The 19,240-nt window shown below is 35.2% G+C and overlaps 1 protein-coding gene across 1 annotated transcript in view; it reads right to left on the reverse strand.

Moving 5' to 3' along the window:
* clint1b (clathrin interactor 1b) overlaps positions 1–18,394 on the reverse strand; it is a 39,509-nt gene extending 21,115 nt beyond the window's left edge. Inside the window, exons 1-2 of the mRNA XM_051093360.1 lie at positions 18,196–18,394; positions 957–1,061 (exon numbers count right to left, since the gene is read on the reverse strand). Coding sequence (XP_050949317.1) covers positions 957–1,061; positions 18,196–18,236 — 146 coding nt within the window. The 5' untranslated portion in view covers positions 18,237–18,394. The remainder of the gene's footprint in view (positions 1–956; positions 1,062–18,195) is intronic.
* Between the last annotated feature and the right edge of the window lie 846 nt (positions 18,395–19,240).

Below are 19,240 nucleotides of genomic sequence, written 5' to 3' on the forward strand. Positions count from 1 at the left end.
TTTAAAATGAAAATAACTGATTGCGTCGCTAGATAAGACCATTCACCCTCATCTGGGATTGTTTGAAGCCGCATTTAAACTGCATTATGGAAGTTCAAAATCTGGGCACCATACCATACCAACTCAAAAAATAATTTCTTTAGGGCTGAAGAAAAAAAAAAAGACATGAACATCTTGGATGACAAGGGGGTGTGTACATTATCTGTAAATTTTTGTTCTGGAAGTGGACTTCTCCTTTAAATACGAATATAAGGTTTTGTAATCAGGGGTAAAATTGGGCTCCAAGCATCAGACATGGGTAGTCCTCTTGTTTAATTAAAAAATAATAATAATAATAATTATAAAATATTATATATATATATATATATATATATATATATATTCTCTCTTTCAGTGGAACTACTAAATAAAATGCAGTGATTCTGAAATGGCCTGGCTGATATGTAGTAGCAATTTTGTTTGATTTATTAAAATTTATTGTATAATATGTCATGTTTTTCATCCTGTCAAAAACAGGAATTATTACCAATGACAAACTAAACAGCTCTAAAGATATTGGCATATTTTCCCATATTTTTAAGCTTTTTTTCTTTTAAGTATTATTTGTTATTTTTGTGTTTCCTAGGAAAAATGTGTTGACAGTAACACAGGGTTTCTATCAGGGTTCAGCATATTAAAACACTGCCTAACCATCCACTGTGTTTCTGTGTTTTCACAGTAATTTCACACAAGACACTTAAAAACAAATCTAAAATACGACATGAGGATGTAACGAATAAACTTTCAGACGATCTCAAGTCAAAGGCATGACACAAAGCAACTGAAATCATCAGCCATCAATGATGAGATAATTACTCTACACAAATGTCTTGCGGTAATTAGAGTAGAGTCAGTGAATGCCTGAAGACTGAGGGAAACACATAGTTCTCGCACCACCCAGCAGGCTGAGCACTTACTTGGCAATCTCACCCATGAGCTGACCCGATGGGCCCCAGGGGTCATCATTGGTGGCTTCTCGAACCTTGGACTCTATCTCTGAGTAGTTCATCACAACATTGGTGCTGGGAAACATTGAAAAACAAAGAACCACAAATAAACACCAGGCAACCACACACAGACACGCACGTCAATATACTGTTGCACATAGAGGTGTTGAAATAAAACAAACTCTCTTGAGACGGTCAGTTCTGGTATTTTGGACTCGTAGGAGAGAACGAGCTGCCAAAGGTTTAAATGTGTTCAGATGAAACCTGGTGTAAAAAACTGTACAGACAGCTCTGTTTAATGTTAAACCGAACATTCTTGAGACTAAACCAATTTGTTGAGACTGTTGTAGATAAACCTGTCAGCTTATGGAAAAAATTAGTAATATTACAGTTTTGAATGGTGAAGATATAGAATAGTTTCTCTACAAACAAAGTATGATTTACATATTTTATAAATTGTGTCATGCAAAGTCTTAACGACAGATACTAAGCTAGCCAAACTTTGTGGTCTAATACAGAATGTCCCATGGATAATTTTGTTCCTAGCCCTATAGATTCAAGCAATAACCCAACTTGTAGACCACTTTTACAGGTAGACGCCAGAAAAAGAGGAGGAAATTGTGAGTAGGCATATCATTAAGATTAAAGCTCATGTCAAACTTGTTTGTTTTCCCTCAAAACTTCAGATGTGAGGAAGCGTAGGAGGACATGACAATGAAATGATGTACCTTTATTTGGGAATAAAAATAAAATTGATGATCTGGTGCTCCTAATTTAGAGAATAAGTCAAATGGACTTAGAATAAAACATCTAGTTTTAGCTCAAGCCGATCACGGGTCAAATACCATACTGACAATTCACCACAGGATGACCATTCAACAAAAACATAGCACTTACTGTTTAACAGGGTTGGAAGATGGTTTATGCAAAACCATTTCTTAACCTTTGAAACCAAGTTTCCACATCCTAGAAAATTTTTAAACTAAATTGTTTACCTAAAAAATTATCCTTTAACCAAACTGATCTTTCTCTCCTCACCATAATGTCATTTCAAAACTTATGACCCATAGGAGATGTTTCACAGAATAGCCTAGCTGCTCTTTCCATTCAATCGAAACTGGGCAATATATTCAAAAATATTATCCTTTTTTAATCCTTTTTTTATCCCCCAAAAACCTAAACAATTTAAATTTTCCTATTGCCTAGCCTATAATGGTAAAAATCCACCCAATCATTTTTATAATCCCAATAAATCATAAACCAGTCTCTCAGAACAAGCCAAGGTAGGGAGAAATGCCCACTCATCTCTGCCCTATTAGCATAGACACAGCCCTATGTGAGAAGCAGCAGTCCACCATTACGGGTTTCTTGTGGTACCAACGCTTTGTGCGCTAACAACAGCTCCAGACAAAGCAAGTATCACACAAAGTATCAAAATGCCGTTCTTAATGAGCTTCTTTAAGGCTAATGTTGCTAAAGCTACCATAAGTCTCTGCCTGTTTTCACTAGCCAGGTTTTCATCCAAAGTTGCGAATTTAACTTATGCAGAAAATTGCATAAAATATTTGTGAACAAGCACCATTTCCATCCAAAGAGTCAAAGAGAACAAAATAGTCACTTCCTAATAAACTGGCACTAAATCACTAAGAAAAGTAAAAGAAGGCACTGAATATGATCATTTTCATATCTAATACATTACTTGTGCCTCAGAGCGAGCAGACAAAATAAAATAAATGCGGTCATTGCTTTCAGATGTGCATGCCTGCTATTTGGGAACGCAGTCGTATAAGAGGCAATTATACAGAAATCCTGTGATGACATACTTTGCTCGGGCATTTCAGAATGACTATAACAATATTACCGATGCTGTGGAACGAGATCGGCCAGCTGGTTAGTCAGGTTTTTCTGCTCCATAGCACAAAGTCACATGACTTTTTTGATGCGCACAGAGGAATTTAATCTTCCATTATTCACATTAAGCCTTTTGTAAAAGTAAAAAACCACCTCAAGCGAGCGTAAATTTTTCTTTGCAAATTACGGGATTTTTATTTCAAATCTGCCGTTTCCATCCCTCATTTCTGATGCGATAATTCAAAACGTGCATTAAAATAGAGCGATGAACTAGAATGATCGTAAATGTTCTGTAAAGATAACATGCTTGCACTAATAGTGAAATGTTTATTTGCAAAAGCCAGCACCACTATTGCTGGAGCATGGGCTCCTTAAGCACCACCCTCATATTTTACATCTTGTAAAAAGGGGCATAATAGGTTACCTTTAACCAAAAGTATTTTGGAGACATTTCATGAAGACCCTAAAGAATCATACCACCTTGGGGAAAACTGGCATCTGATGTCCCCTTTAATGGAAAAGGAAATGTCTGCCATATGTTTGTTAGACCTTGAATTAATATAAACATAACTTGTCTGTTCACAATTAAACTTCACAGAGTATTAATTTAAGGCCCCATTAAATCCACATTATTTTTTTCTAAATTCTGTGTTGTCCTTTTTTTATGTGCGTTTCATCCTCGTTTTTCTGAAAGTCTCGCCTGACTGGAACGGTGCTTTACATTTACGGTCTCTGGTGTTTATAGTCAAATTAACATATTTTCCGAGCCGGTAATATAACGTTAAACTTACGTATGTCTTTATATTTGGTTATATTGAAAAAAAGTTTCAATTCAGCCCATCTTTTTACCCCGTTTTAACATGGATTTCTATGAAGACCGGAACATGAAAGGAAGTTTAAAGGAATCCATTATGGCGCCACTCAACGGTTACTCAGGAAAAAGATGGATTATTAAATACAAACATGTAATGAGATAAATTAAAAAAAAACTTTGACTATTTAATCAATATTTTAAAATGTAATCAAATTAAAATATAACAACTAATTTACAACAAAACATTGAATTATTGACTGGCTGTTCACAGAGTGCTGTATCCAAGCATGTTAATAGAAAGTTGAGTGGAAGGAAAAAGTGTGGAAGAAAAAGATGCACAACCCGAGAGAACTGCAGCCCTGATTCAAGAATTTGGGTGAACTTCAAAAGGAGTAGACTGAGGCTGCGGTCAAGGCATCAAGAGCCACCACACACAGACGTGTCAAGGAATTTGGCTGCAGTTGTCGTTTTTCTCTTGTTAAGCCACTCCTGAACCACAGACAATGTCAGAGGCGTCTTACCTGAGCTAAGGAGAAGAAGAAATGGAGCAAGTTTTGTATTTCATTTGGAAATCAAGGTCCTAGAGTCTGGAGGAAGGGTGGAGAAGCTCATAGCCCAAGTTGCCTGAAGTCCAGTGTAAAGTTTCCAACAAGAGACCAAAAAAAATGCAGATGAGCTAAAGGCCACTGTCAAAGAAACCTGGGCTCCATACCACCTCAGCAGTGCCACAGACTGATCACCCCATGCCACGCTGAATTGAGACAGTAATTAAAACAAAAGGAGCCCCTACCAAGTATTGAGTACATATACAGTAAATGAACATACTTTCCAGAAGGCCAACAATTCACTAAAAATGTTTTTTATTGGTCTTATGAAGTATACTAATTTATTGAGATGCACCTGTATATTTGAGGTAGCACATGTGTTCAGGTTAGATGCCATATCGAATTTAATGCTGATGAAAATGAGGTTGTAAGGACTGACTTACAGTTTTCACCATGTTGCGTACTACATAAAAACAAAACTTTTAAAAAGTTTTCATCTACTAAAAGATTTTGTCAGAAAGACATTTCATCAGCTAATCGGTATGTTATTAAACAACAGCACAAGTGTTTTCATTCCCATCAAAAATTAAATATATTAGCAACATGCACTGACTGCTGTCATGTTTATTTTTGCTGTGTGATAGGCTGTTAGATTAATCCATTTTGAGTAAAAATATCCATAGCTTATTATCAAGAACAACAAACTTTATCTCGATTATGACACTGTTTATCGCCCAGCCCGACAGCTCAAAAAAAAGACATCATAAAAGTGTTCCATATGCAGCTGTTGTGCTATATTTCAAACCTTCTGAAGCAAAAAGCTTTCTCTTCACCATAGCTTCCAAATGTCAATCAAACAAGACTTCTCAAGATGTGTCAGACCAGGTTCGACATCTCAACATCAAACATCATTGGTTCCTGCATTCGAATGATGACTCGCAAAATGACTTTAGAAGAATGCAGTCACACATACATCATCTTTGTCCATCTTGCTCCACAATAAAAAGAAAACATGAGTTGGGAATGACATGAATACTTTTTCGGCGACATAGATCCAACAGTTCTCACAGCACCTTGTGAGATCAACAAAAAACTTCAAAAAAATCCAATAATATATTTACAGCCTATAGTTCCAAAATGCAGTTTAAATGCGGCATCAAACGATCCCAAATGTGGTTGTAAACGATCCCAGCCGAGGAAGAAGGGTCTTATCTAGTGAAACGATCGGTTATTTTCATTTAAAAATAAATACAATTTAAATACTTTTTATTCTCAAACGCCAGTCTTGCCTTGCTCTCGTTGAACTCTGTGTATTCTGGCTAAAGACGTATGTCGAAAAACTCCAATCGTATTTTCTCCCTCAACTTCAAAAATCATTTCTAAGTCATCCTACATCGCTGCAGAAGTACTGACCCAGTCTTTGCAAAGTGAACAAGCAAAGAAGATCAAACACCCTTAACAAAAAAGGTAAAACAGCGATATAGGACGATTCTGAAGTTGAGGGAGAACATGAGATGGGAGTTTTTCTACATACCCTAACTGTCATGAACCGGAAAAAAACAGTTCAAGCAGAGTAAGACAAGACGAGCGTTTGACATTAAAAAGTATATAACATTTTATTATTTTACTGAAAACAACCGATCGTTTCGCTAGATAAGACCCTCCTTCCTCCTTCACCCAAAAATTAAAATTCTATCATTAATTACTCACCCTCTGCCACCCATTCAACAAGCTCTGGCCAAAAAGCTGCAAATGAATGTCTAACTAATGCCAACAGAGTGGAACGCTCTGCAAAAGCTAGGCTAACAGATGCTCAATGATGGCCTCTTGTGACCTGGCCTTTAGACCAGACTAAACAGTGCATCCTACTAAAAGACAATCAACATGGGCAAAGCCTCTAAATCATAGATCAATGCCACATCATCTGAAAATGACATACTTGAAATCAGAACCGCACGCACTACAAGACTGCAGAGGTGGCGCTCGGCGGATGTTTATCATACTAACTCTCAAAACAGCTGCAAACACTTTCCATAATCATTACTAATGTGAAAATGTGGCTTTTTCCGCCTTACTCTCACAATCCCAAAGGGCAAAGAGGGTGGGAGAGTGAAAGTGAACTTCTGGAAGTTATTACAGAGAGTCTAGTGGTGCTGGATGATGTGCAGCAAAAACAGGAATGCTGGCAGGTGGGCAACATGCATCCCGCTGGAACGTGGAAGCAGGTGGTCTGGAAAGACAACGCAGTTGATTTGCAATCATTTGAAGAGTCAGAGAGCCAAAAATCACGTCTGAGCCAAATCAATGACTTCAGCAAAAACTGGCAACCGCTCATCTGCGTCACTTTCAGGCTTCGGGGGTGGTGTGGTCTTTCCAATGAATCGGTTTGACTTAATGGCAGAGCAAATTCAATCTGTAAACACTTTCAAAAACAAAACCTCAAAATTCCTCAAGTAATTCAGGCAATTCAGATGGAGGCCAGTGCTGCACATATGGTCTCGATGACTGAAAGATGGAACTAATTGTGTGGCAGCTGGCAAGGAAGGATGTTAAGTTGCTTAACCAGCACTATTCCATAAAAAGCCACACTGACATTCATCTAACAGCTTCATTACATCATGTATCTGTATGTTGAGCAGGACTGTGCAGATACAACCTTTGGGCCTTATTCACAACATGCAAGCAAAATGAATATGTAAAATGACCATAAATCTATCAGCATGCAAATCGTCACATTCAAATCATACAATTTACATACAAATATTATGTAGGCCTATTTACAAACTCACTCTGCTTATATTTCATGAAACCCATTAATCAATTTCTAAAAAAATGTCTTTTTCTAAGGCACAATTAATTAATAAAGAAGGGCTTCTAGTGTTTTGTTTTTTTTTTTTTTTTTACAACGCAAAGTTGAGATAATGCAACTTCTTGTTTTTTGATGGCTATGCACTAGAATCAACAGTCAACTACATTCTGTAATACATTTTTGTGATTTAAAGATATTATTCATTGCACATTAACAATACACATGGAGTTGTAACAGCCCTGATGTAAAAGACAAAAAAATTATGTAAAAAAGTATGAAAGATCAAGAAAAAAAAAAATCTATTCTTTTTCCCCGTTTTTTTTTTTTTTTGCATACATGCAAGTGATTAATCATAATTAAAAAACTAATAATAATTAACAAAAAGTTGTGAAATATATTTTTCCAAGGTAAGATAACCGGGACAGTTTTACTGTGTGATATTTTACAACTCTTGTATGATCATAAATGGTTTATCTTTATGTACATTGCTGTTCAAAAGTTTGGGATCAGTAAGATTTTTAATGTTTTTTTTTTTGTTTGTTTGTTTAAAGAAGTTTCTTATACTCATCAAGGCTTTTTATTTGATAAAGGACACAGTAAAAATAATATTGTAAAATATTATTACAATGTAAAATACAGTTTTTGTATTTTAATATACATTACAATCTAATTTATTCCAGTGATCAAAGCTGAATTTTCAGAATCATTACTCTAACCTTCAGTGTCACATGAACCTTCAGATCTCATTCTAATATTTTGATTTATTATCAGTTGTGCTGCTTAATGTTTTTTTCATGATAAATAAAAAGTTAAAAAGAACAGCATTTATTTAAAATAGAAATCTTTTCTTACAATATACAACACTACCATTCAAAAGTTTGGGGGTCAGTAAATTATTTATTTATTTATTATTCCTTAATAATATATTATTATTCTTTTTTTGAGAGAAATTAATACATTTATTTAGCAATTATGTGTTAAATTGATAAAAAGTAATTGCAAACACTTACAATATTAGAAAAGATTTATATGCTGTTCTTTTGAACTTTTTCTTAATAAAGGAATTTTTGAAAAAGTATCACAGGTTCAACATATTTGGCAGCACAATTAATAATAATAATAATAATAATAATAATAATAATAATAATAATAATAATAATAATAATAATAAATTAGCATATTAGAAAGATTTCTAACGGATCATGTGAAACCTAAGACTGGAGCAATGGGTGTTGAAAATTCAGCTTTGCATCACATGAATAAATTATACTTTAAAGTATATTAAAAAAGAAACCATTATTTTAACATTTCACAATATTACAGCTTTTTTTCTGTATTTCTGATCAAATAAATGCAGCCTTGATGAGTATAAGAGAATTCATTAAAAACATTACAAGTCTTACTGATCAAACTTTTGAACGGCAGTTTACGTTTGGCAACATTGTGAATTTTAAATGTTTTTAATAAAGCCTTTTATGCTCACCAAGGATGCATTTATTTGATCAAAATACAGTAAAAAAAAAAAAAAAAAAACGTAATATTGTGAAGCATTTTAATTTGAAAAAACTATTTACTATTTGAATATATTTTAAAATGTAATTTATTCCTGTGATAAAAAGCTGAATTTTTAGCAGCATTTCTCCAGTCTTCAGTGTCACATGATGCTTCAGAAATCATAACAAATTTTAATATTCTATTTATTCATTTATTTTAATTTAAGAAACGTATACAGCCTAATAAAGGCAAACATTTAAATTAAAATCATCAATCAGGCACAAAAGTAGTAAATTCACTGGCAAACAAACTTGCAAAGTTGATATCAGGGGGTCGAGTCTATTCTTTTGGCTGTTTCAATGACAAGCAAGAGTTCACGATAGTGGGATTGGCAATCGATGCGATTCAAGCACGTAGACAGAGAGCTGCAAAGTTGGCCTAAGATTACAAGAAAAATCTCAGGCAACTGAATAATGAATGATGTCGGTTTATGCAAGCAAGCGGCCTGTAGAGCAGTCACACACACACATAATAAATACATTCCAGACACACGCACGGTGCTGTGTACTGTGCTGCACATATTCCACTGGAATATTCAATATGCAGGAAAGACAAAAGCAGAAGAGGCAGGCTTTCTTTTGCACAAAGAGAAGGGGGCACAGACAGGCGTAGGGGCGTCTTGCCATCCTTTGCATCCGCAGCCTCTTTGTTCTACGGGCCTGCCGAGATTTACTCTCCACTTCTTTTATTCTCTCCTTCGCTAGAATGAATGGGTGTACTTACACATTCACTGTGGAGCTATGGCCTGCGAAAAACCCACAACAAACTCAAGACGCCAAACATGAAAGCTCTCTGAGTGGTTGCAGCTTTCCTTCTCCGCCACCTCAGACTAAAAAGACTACCTAGAGCTTCAGAGGGAAGCAAAGGTCTGGATAAAGCTTTACAATGGAGATGAGGATGGTGGCGGTTTATAATAAGTATGATGGAGAGCGAACGAAAGCACCAGCTAAGAGATGAAAGGCGTGATACCTGGACAAGGTAAAGTTTGCTAGGGAAAGAAGTCCCAAGAGATGTGAATTGTAGAGACGAGTGATTCTGAGTTGAGGCTACCACTGGGTTCTTTGCTCAACGCCAAACAAACATATATATGGATGAAATATTTCATTTTAAATATATGATGGAACTTGTTTTATTGACAGTTCTCAATACTGAATGAAGTTTGTTTTAATTTTTTTTTTTTTTTCAAATTCTTTACACATGAAGCTGCTTTCAATTTTTGCCTAAAAAGGCATCTTTAAAGACAACATACTTTTAGTATGACTACCTGCTGACTACCTTTCCTTCATGATTCAATTTAATTACAGGTCAAATGGTAACTAATTTGATTACATAAAAGCATCACATTCTCTCTCTTTTCTTTCGTAAGTACATACAAGGGCAATTAGTGTTGTAACAACACCAAAAAGCAGTGCAATGTAATAATTCTTGATAACACTTTAGACACCAAAGATAAATAACAGTTCAAAAGTTCAACAGCTTTAAAGTCCCCATGAAATCAAAATTAAAGTGTTTTGGCTTTTAGTATAAATATGTTAGCCTTACAGTTATCTATAAAGTAGTGTGCTCCAAAACAATGACAAAATTCGCATTTACAAGATATAAGCATTCAAAACTTACAGTCTCTCCCTTCCGCCAATACGGATCAACGATTTCACGATTTTCAACGACATCACGCTGCACTTCAGCTTCTCATCAAACTTTCTGTCTAATCAAATGCGCTCTAGAATCCGAAACGTCCCACCCCCTACACTATAAATAGACGTTGAAGCTGTGGCTGATATCGGTCACTTGTTCACAGTGTTAGTATTTTCTGTACTGTGAATGGCATGTAGTGCTCAGTGTAGGAGATAGGGAACGATTCAGACAGTGTAAATATGCTTTCGATTGGGGCAAATAAGGTCTGGTTTCGTGTTGTGCCAGGCGAACCGCAGCAGCACGCACAGTCTACTCAGGACTTTGGCTCAGGTCCAGAGACGCGATCGCAGGGAGTGGATGATATACGCGAGTCGGCATATACTAAAGACTCAAAACTACACAGCCAAAGCATGATTAAGATCACCGTTTTGTTTTAGTAAGAGTTTGATATTGAATCTAGAGGGAAATCTATTAGACTGTGGCTGTCATAAGCTGTCAAATGCGGCTTTACCCAGTGGCCAAGCTGATATAAATTAAACGCTATTGGCTATTTTAAAAAAGGGGGCGGGGCTGATCAATATGTCGTGCCCTGTTTTCCTGTTTTAGTTGAAATTATGTCACCACATAGAATAATGCTGCATGTTTCAAGGCACTTCAGTGGACATTTAACTACTTAAAGGATTAGATCATTTCAGAATAAAAAATCCCTAATAATTTACTCAACCCTATGTCATCCAAGACGTTCAAATCTTTCTTTCACCAGTCAAAAAGAAATTAAGCTTTTTTGAGGAAAACATTCCAGTATTTTTCTCCATAGTCAACTTCATAGGAGCCAGCGGGTTGAAAAGCCAAACTGCAGTTTCAATGCAGCTTCAAAGAGATCTACACGATCCCAGCTGAGGAATAAGGGTCTTATCTAGCGAAATGATCAGTCATTTTCTGTATTAAAAAAAAAAAAAAAAAAAAAATTATTTAATATACTTCTTAGCTACAAATGCTTGTCTTGCTCGACTTCATGGATTACATAATCACATTGGAAAGGTGATTATGAAATGAGTGACGTAGGCGGAAGTACCGACACAGTGTTTACAAAGTGAACATGCAAAGTAAGTCAAACACCCTGTACAAAAAAAAAAAAAAAAAAGATAAATCAACGATGTTGGACGACTGTAAAGTTCAACAAGAAAATAAGATGGAGTTTTTCGCCCTTTTTAAACTAAGGTATGCAGATGAAGAACTAACCATGCCTGACCTTTCCAACGTGATTACGTAATGCATGAAGTGAATATGCACATCGCACAGCTAGTGCGAGATGTTCATTGGTGGTTAAAAAGTACATAAATTTGTTTTGCTAGAAAAAAAAAAAAAAAAAAAAAACTTTTGCTAGATAAGACTCTTATTTCTAGGCTGAGATCGTGTAGCACTCTTTGAAGCAGAGGCTGGGCTAGACTTTAACATTGTCCGTCATTTTGACGGACAGGGTCGTAAAAATTTCGTCATAATCTATTATTACCCGTCATTTTAATTTTTATATTTAAATTAGAATAACACATTTAATTCCTTTTATTTTTGTTCACATTTTCGTTTTTAATCACGAACCTACAGGACGACAGCGCAGTGTTTAAAAAATACGCTAGGGCTGGGTAAACATAGGGCTGGGTAAACGTCTTCCTTCCAAAAAATAGCAATAGGATAGCTTTGTGTTACTTTTGATATAAAACGAAGTCTCAGATTTCAATTTCTGTCCATTTCCTTAGGAAATTCAAGCAATAAATACCGTTTTGGTGCTCTTTAATGTGGTGTGATAGATCGTAGATTCATGATAGTTTCCTTTTTGTTCTGTATCCCCTTGCTCTGCTGCCAGACTGCAGCACACTCGCCACCAACTGGACAGAGGTGGAAATTACAGCTAAAATTTTCATTAGATCATCCTCAATGTAATCTGTCAAAATGATGAATGGCCCTTAGATTTTTCCGTCAAAGATGGAGAATTTTCGGTTAACGTGACCTCTCCTTTGAAGCTGAACTGGAACTGCAATTTGGAACTTCAACATATTTTCCTCAAAAACCTTAATTTCTTTTCGACTGAAGAAAGAAAGACATGAATATCTTGAATGACATGGGGATGAGTAAATTATCATTTTTTTATTATTCTGGAAGTGAAATAATCCTTTAAAAGTTGTATGTAGCAAACAGTGTTGGGGAAAGTTACATTTAAAAGTAATGCATTACAATTTTGCATTACTCCCTGAGTAACTAATTACGTTACTTTGTTACTTTTTATGGAAAGTAATGCGTTATGTTACTTTTGCGTTACTTTTTAAATCTGGGTAGGGCTTGCTTCTTTGTTTTTAATATAAAACAATTCTAATGTAAAAGCTCTTTTACACCAAAAGTGAAATTAATTCACCTCAGGCTGAAAGAAAAGTACATTTATGCAGGAGATCACTCTTCAGCTATTAAAAAAAAAAAAAAAAAAAGGAAGCACAAATGTTAGTTTATCTAAAGTAATTTTTGCTTATTAGTATGGTTGAATTGCATCATCGAAGGTCAGAAGCAAAGACACTGGTTAATAAAATGGTATTAAATACATAAAGGATATTTGTTTTATTTAACATTTAATTATTGCAGGGTTGCATCATATTCTGAGTTTGCATTTCACTGTTTGCACTCATTTTGAGGAATACTGAATCTGTTTTTTGTGAGTAAGATAAATTAATGCATATTCACATTTAGTGTAGAATACAGTAACATCATGTGTACTCCTAATTTCCCGACAGGAGACTTGTCAATCAATAAATGGTGAAAAAAGTAACTGGCGTTACTTATTTGAAAAAGTAACTCAGATATTTTCTTAGAAATTCAAAAGTAATGCGTTACTTTACTAGTTACTTGAAAAAAGTAATATTATTATGTACCTTGCGTTACTTGTAATGTGTTACCCCCAACACTGTAGCAAATAACTAAACATAGCTATATACTAGCAAACAATTAAAGAAAAAAATTACAAGCAATAAACAGAATAATTTTTTCAGCATTATTACTCTTTGATTCTCAGATCTATCCTTGATATATCAAATGTTTAGGTCTGTTTATAGTCCCTATAACTGCTGTTTGTGTTAATTATGCATTATAAAATGTTTGACTGTTTTTATGTTTAATTTATTATTATTTTATAGGGCTGTCAAACGATTAATCGTGATTAATCACATACAAAATAAAAGTTTGAGTTTGCCTAATAAATGTGTGTGTACTGTGTGTAATTATTATGCTTATACATTTACACACAATTGAATGTATATATTTAATAGAAATATGTTATTAATGTACAAATATTTTTATTTATATATAATGTAAATTCTATAAAAATTATAATAAATACATACACTTGTAAATATTTCTTCAATATATACATGAATGTGTTTGTATTTATATATACATAATAATTGCACACAGTACACACACATATTTTAGGCGAACTCAAACTTTTATTCTGTATGTGATTAATCACGATTAATCATTTGACAGCCCTATTATTTTATTTTTATAAGGTTAGAGGTTGGGTTTATTTTTCATTTTTGGATATATTAGGGTTAAGCTTCTCTCTTAGAAAGCTTTTTCACAGTATTTGCAGGTCTGTAGACAATATGGGTATGTCCATTTCTTCTGTTTCTGGGTGTCTCATCAATGCTAAGGTCAAAAGATGCCAACCCAGGTAACTGGGCTGCTCAAAACCATTGTAAGTCTTGCTAAGAAGCGACAGAGCTGCTTAATGGGTTCGGTTCAATCTTTTTTCTTTAACGAGTTCTATAAAATTGCATGTTTCACAAGAACTGTGTAAATGGAAATGCAGAAATGCCACAGAATGTACATTAATGTGGAAAAAGCATCACAGATATGACAGTTCTCCATTACAGTTGTGTTATTTCTGAATACAACACTTTCGTGATGATCAATCTAAAATGCTTTCAAACCAGCAGACTTTGACCTCTAAGACATTCCCACTGAAATCAAATGGTAAATGTTATTTAACCAGATGCTGTATGTGCAACTCATGCAGATTGGCATCAAGATGAGATGACACACTGTGATTGGAATGGTGCTAAAAATGATAACAATCATTTATTTTCCCAAACTGTATGATGGTTAAAGTAGGAAAACTATTTTGCTCTGTAATTTTATTTACAATTGAGTGGAATTGTCCAGCTGCTATTGTTTATGTGCAGTGATAAACAAATTTTAGTGATAGTCACATCGACTTTATAGTAGAATGATAGTCTAGTAGAAAAGACTAAAACACAATTCTATTATTAAGAAGAAACAAAACCACATGTGGATGAAATGCATTGATCAACTGCAAATAAGAAGAAATGAATCCAAATATTCAGTCTCACACCTTTGTCTTAAACAGTGGAGCAACTTTAATTTTCCTGGAAGCACTGATGCTGACACATTAAGTAAGTGTAAGACAACTTCTGTAACCAATCTTGTTGAAATCCAACAGAGCAAATAACTTCAAAATAGGGTTTGGACAAAGTCCTTTCTGAATGAGTAGAATGATTTCCACTCTCGCGTGTTCCAGCCACAAACCACAAGCTTATTGCAAGTTCAAGTGTGCACTAACCGTACCTTCTTGAGACACCACAGGTGAAAACAACATTTGAAAAGACAAAAAATACAAAGTTGGAATGATCAGCTGTTTCCTATTAAAATATTTAATCATATAATAGTGCAGTTATCATAATCAAGTGTGTGTAATAACGTCATGACTTGGCATACAAATGGAAAATTAACATAGCGTGACACTTTTCCTGCTGGAAATGTCCCGGACTGTTTAGTTTGGGTGGATTTAAGCCTAATTTATGATTCTCATCTGTAGTTTGTTGAAATGTTGGTGGATTACCAAAAAAGTCATCACTCCCCACCACCTCAGTTTTGCCAAACAGACATAAAACTCTGCTTTGGCAAACTGATAACCAGCAACGTAATCGATACCACTTCCAAAAACTATATAAATCTCTGTATTTTTATTGCGAATTTGAATACACTACACAACTTTTACCGACAATACAAAATATCAAACCATCAAGCTGTTCTGAACACAACAATCTGTCAGCTCTGCAGACTGGCTCTGACTTTGTCAACTCATTCACACCGCAAATCAGGGCAACAATCTGTGCAGATACTGCATTTTGGTTTTGCAGGGCAGTATATGAGTGATGTAAACACTTACTGCAATGACCAAATCTGACTGTACAAAACAGTTTACGAAAATGCCACTAACAGTGCCTCTTGCAGTACTTGCAATACTGAAGATTCAATGCATACTTGAGTCAGTCCGTTAATCGTAACACAACACATTTAAAAATGAATTTCCTCTCCAAGGGAGTACATCCAAAAGCTTTTAGAGTTAAACAGTCAACCTTCGATTAGCTAGCAAGACATTCCATTTATCCAGCCCTAAATGAATTAGAAACATCACCATGCTAAACCACAACATTATAACTTGCGCCACAAACAATCAAACTGAATGGAACAAATACTGCCTGCATCAAGCTAACAAGCTTAATAAAACTTAATGATGATTCTTTTATTTATTATCATGGGTAACACTGCAAGGACAAACAAAGAAGCCTAACCAGACAATGCACAATGAATGCCAATGAAAAGGCCAACTATATCAATATCCACCTCCTTTCAGCTGAATTCATGCATGCTAAAAAGAAGCCTTCAGCTGTGGCATCCATTACAGTAACTCCACTGCAGGGCTTGTTTGTGCAACAGACACCTAGAGAAATTGAGTCTGAAAAATTATGAGCAGGAAAACAGCTTGGGCAGTTCTTACTGAGAGCACGAACATAAAACATAATAATATATGTACTGCCCGAAAGGGTAAATTGAATGCATTTCTCAGAATCTGTTCTTTCAAATGGTCCACTTCAAAAAAATAAAAATAATTTAAAAAAATCCCCTGAACCACAAGGCAAAAGTGTGTTTTATTATTCAGAATTATTTAAATGATGTAATTTTACTTGCATTAAACATTTTAAATGTACGCTGCAACAATGACAGTTCAGTTTATAGTTCATCTGATTGAAAGAAAAAAAAAAAAAAAAAAAAAAAAAAAAAAAATCAATCTTGAAAAGCAAATGCATTAATTAAGATATATAATGAATATATTGATTTTTGCATTTTATAGCTATACTGCAAACATCTAGTCTTGCGTAGTCTTACAATTAACAAGAGCTACAAAAGGGGGCCAAAGCTTGTTATGGTTTCAAAATTCATAGAAATATTGCCTTTTATGCTTCTACAACCTTTGCAGAGGTTAATACCCTTCCAGTATTGGTAAAAAGTTGATAAGAAACAGGAACGTAATAAGAATTACATTATATTACATTAAAGTAAGTGCTACATTTAACACAAGAAAACTTCCAGGTAAAAGACAAGGTAAAACGTAAATTGTGTGGTTAGTATTCACTGCAGTTTTACATTTAGGCTCATGTTAACACAGCAAAGATTTTTCAGAGACCTTTTTTCCTGGTTTTCCAACTTGCTATAAAGGATATGAAAGGTCTCAAGCAATTCGCCAATTAGCCATGTTAGTAACAGTATGAAACATTAAGATTAAACTGTTTTTGGTCTTTGGATGACATATTAACAGTACCACATAAATAGTTAGTGAGTGGGTCTAATTTTAAGTGAATATTGACCATTTTGAAATTATCACTTGTTTTGCAGAGTATGTAAAGCATTGTTTTGCTGACTGGTCAATCAACAGCTTTGTTGGTGGATAATGCATTTTTTCCATGTATATTTTGTGAAAAAGAATTGAACAATCTTCCGCTTTCCACTATAACCTACTGCTTAAATTTTATATATATAAAATGTTTCTTCATTGTTGACAGTTTTGTTTTCAACTGGCTCGGTTGTGACCAGGAATAAAGCATGCATTAGCCATGCACTAACTTTTTGGAAACTTTTTGCATAAAGACATGCAGTGTTTCATTAGGCAAACCAAAGAAGTAAAACACAGTTCTCACAATAATAAAAAATAAAGTTTAGTTTAGTTTTACAATCAAGACTAACGTTAATGTTTCTTCTCATCAGTTTGCACCACAAAGTTCTGCAATCACTTGCAAAATAAATCAGTTGAAGGAATGAACTAAACCTCATTCATATTTCAGGTGAAGAGCACCTAACGTGATGGACAAAAACAAGGCCCACAGGTAGTACTAAGGTCATTTGGGCGTCATAATTTTAGGGATGACAGCTAAATCGTCAAATCTGACATAATCAACGTCTGAGTTGTAACGTTAAGTTTGAGCGATACCGTTATCCATTCCCCATACGAATTTATAGTGGTGACTAAAGCTAAGCTAATACGCTAATTAGCTAGCATGTATAACGGGCCTGTAACCGGTTAACTGTATAAGATTTAAACAAAACGGTCTTTAACATTATACACAGAAACACACAAATAAAACATATGTGACTGTATGTAAGATAAGGAGAAATGCTGTCAGAGACCGTTTAAGCGCATGTTCTGCTTATAAGTGAGATGTTTTAGCGAAATAACACTGTTGACAAGAAGGTAAGTGGACTATATCTGAAAACCTAGTCTACCTAGTCTACATGCTGAGAGCATTATAATCACGGAAAACGCGCTTATTATGCCTCAAATTGTTTCACACTCCTGTCGTACCAAATGATGCTGCCTAGGTAGACAGCTCACTGTGGTTTGAAACACAGCCCAGAGAAAAAACACGCGTGCAAAACAGCGTGGAATTGTGTAAATTTAATATAAGAACCCATGATCGGGAAGGGGTCATAAATAGGTTGAAAACAGTGAAATGAAAGAAATCATAATGTTATATTAATCGTGTGGTGCTCGTGATCAGCTGAGGGTGTGTGACGTCACGGGATCCGCACCTTTATAAGTAACGGGCCTCTGCATCGACACACAAGCTCTTTAGAAAGCAAAAGCCCGGGCATACTCACGCTTTATCCACCAACTCCCTGACTTTCCACATATTCAACATCTCGGCGCTTTAGCAGGGGCTCTCCGCCTCAATATCGTGTCGTCCGGTCCGCACTAAAACACAGGTGGACTCGGATATCTGTTACCGATAATAACAGAATCCCTCAGCCCCTTCCGCCTCTCCAGCGCTAATCGACACAGCACAGCGGCTCGGCCAGTTACTACGGTGACGCGTATTGTGCGTCAAGAGCGAGCGACGCGGGCATGACGTCGTGGGAGGGCATCATGGGAAATGTAGTTTTTCGATAAACGTAACCAACCAGATGCAAAACAAAGCAGATAATTCATACATAGTGTTGGGAGGTAACTAGTTACATGTAACGGAATTCCGTAATTTAATTACAAAATAAATGTAATTGTAATTAGTTACAGTTACAGAGAAAAAATGTAATTAAATTCTAATTACTTTTGAAAAATGCCAGTGATTACAAAGGGAATTACATCTGAATTTTTTCACACACCCACCACAGATTTAATTGACTTTTTTCACAAATTGCATTGACTGCTCTAAAATGAGACACCAATGTTTCAGGAGTTTAGGACACAGAATAGGACACACGCTTATTTTATTTCCTCTTTGGGTTTATGCATATACTTTATTTTTTAAGATTGTTTTTTCCAAGGCATTGCTAGATGCTAGTGTTTTCTGTCATAACTACGCAAACATTTGATTTCAAACCCAGTATCATAGCTATTAAACTATTTCTTGTTATGATGTTGCGCTATATGTTATGACATATAGCGCAACTGCGCTCACAGTGACCCGAGTTCGATTCCCGTCTCGAGGTCCTTTGCCGATCCCGCTCCCCTCTCTCTCTACTGTCCTATCACAATAAAAGGCATAAAACCCCCCCAAAAAATAAGTTAAAAAAAGTCTGAATTTGTGGTGTCTGTGCTTTAAATTAAATTATTACACGGCTCTGTGGAATGCTTGATTCTGATTGGTCAGTCATGACATTCCAAGGTATGTTATTCCCCAATAACAACTGGTAAAAACTAATAACT

The sequence above is a fragment of the Labeo rohita genome, chromosome 21, assembly GCF_022985175.1.
Source record: "Labeo rohita strain BAU-BD-2019 chromosome 21, IGBB_LRoh.1.0, whole genome shotgun sequence".
NCBI lineage: Eukaryota > Metazoa > Chordata > Actinopteri > Cypriniformes > Cyprinidae > Labeo > Labeo rohita.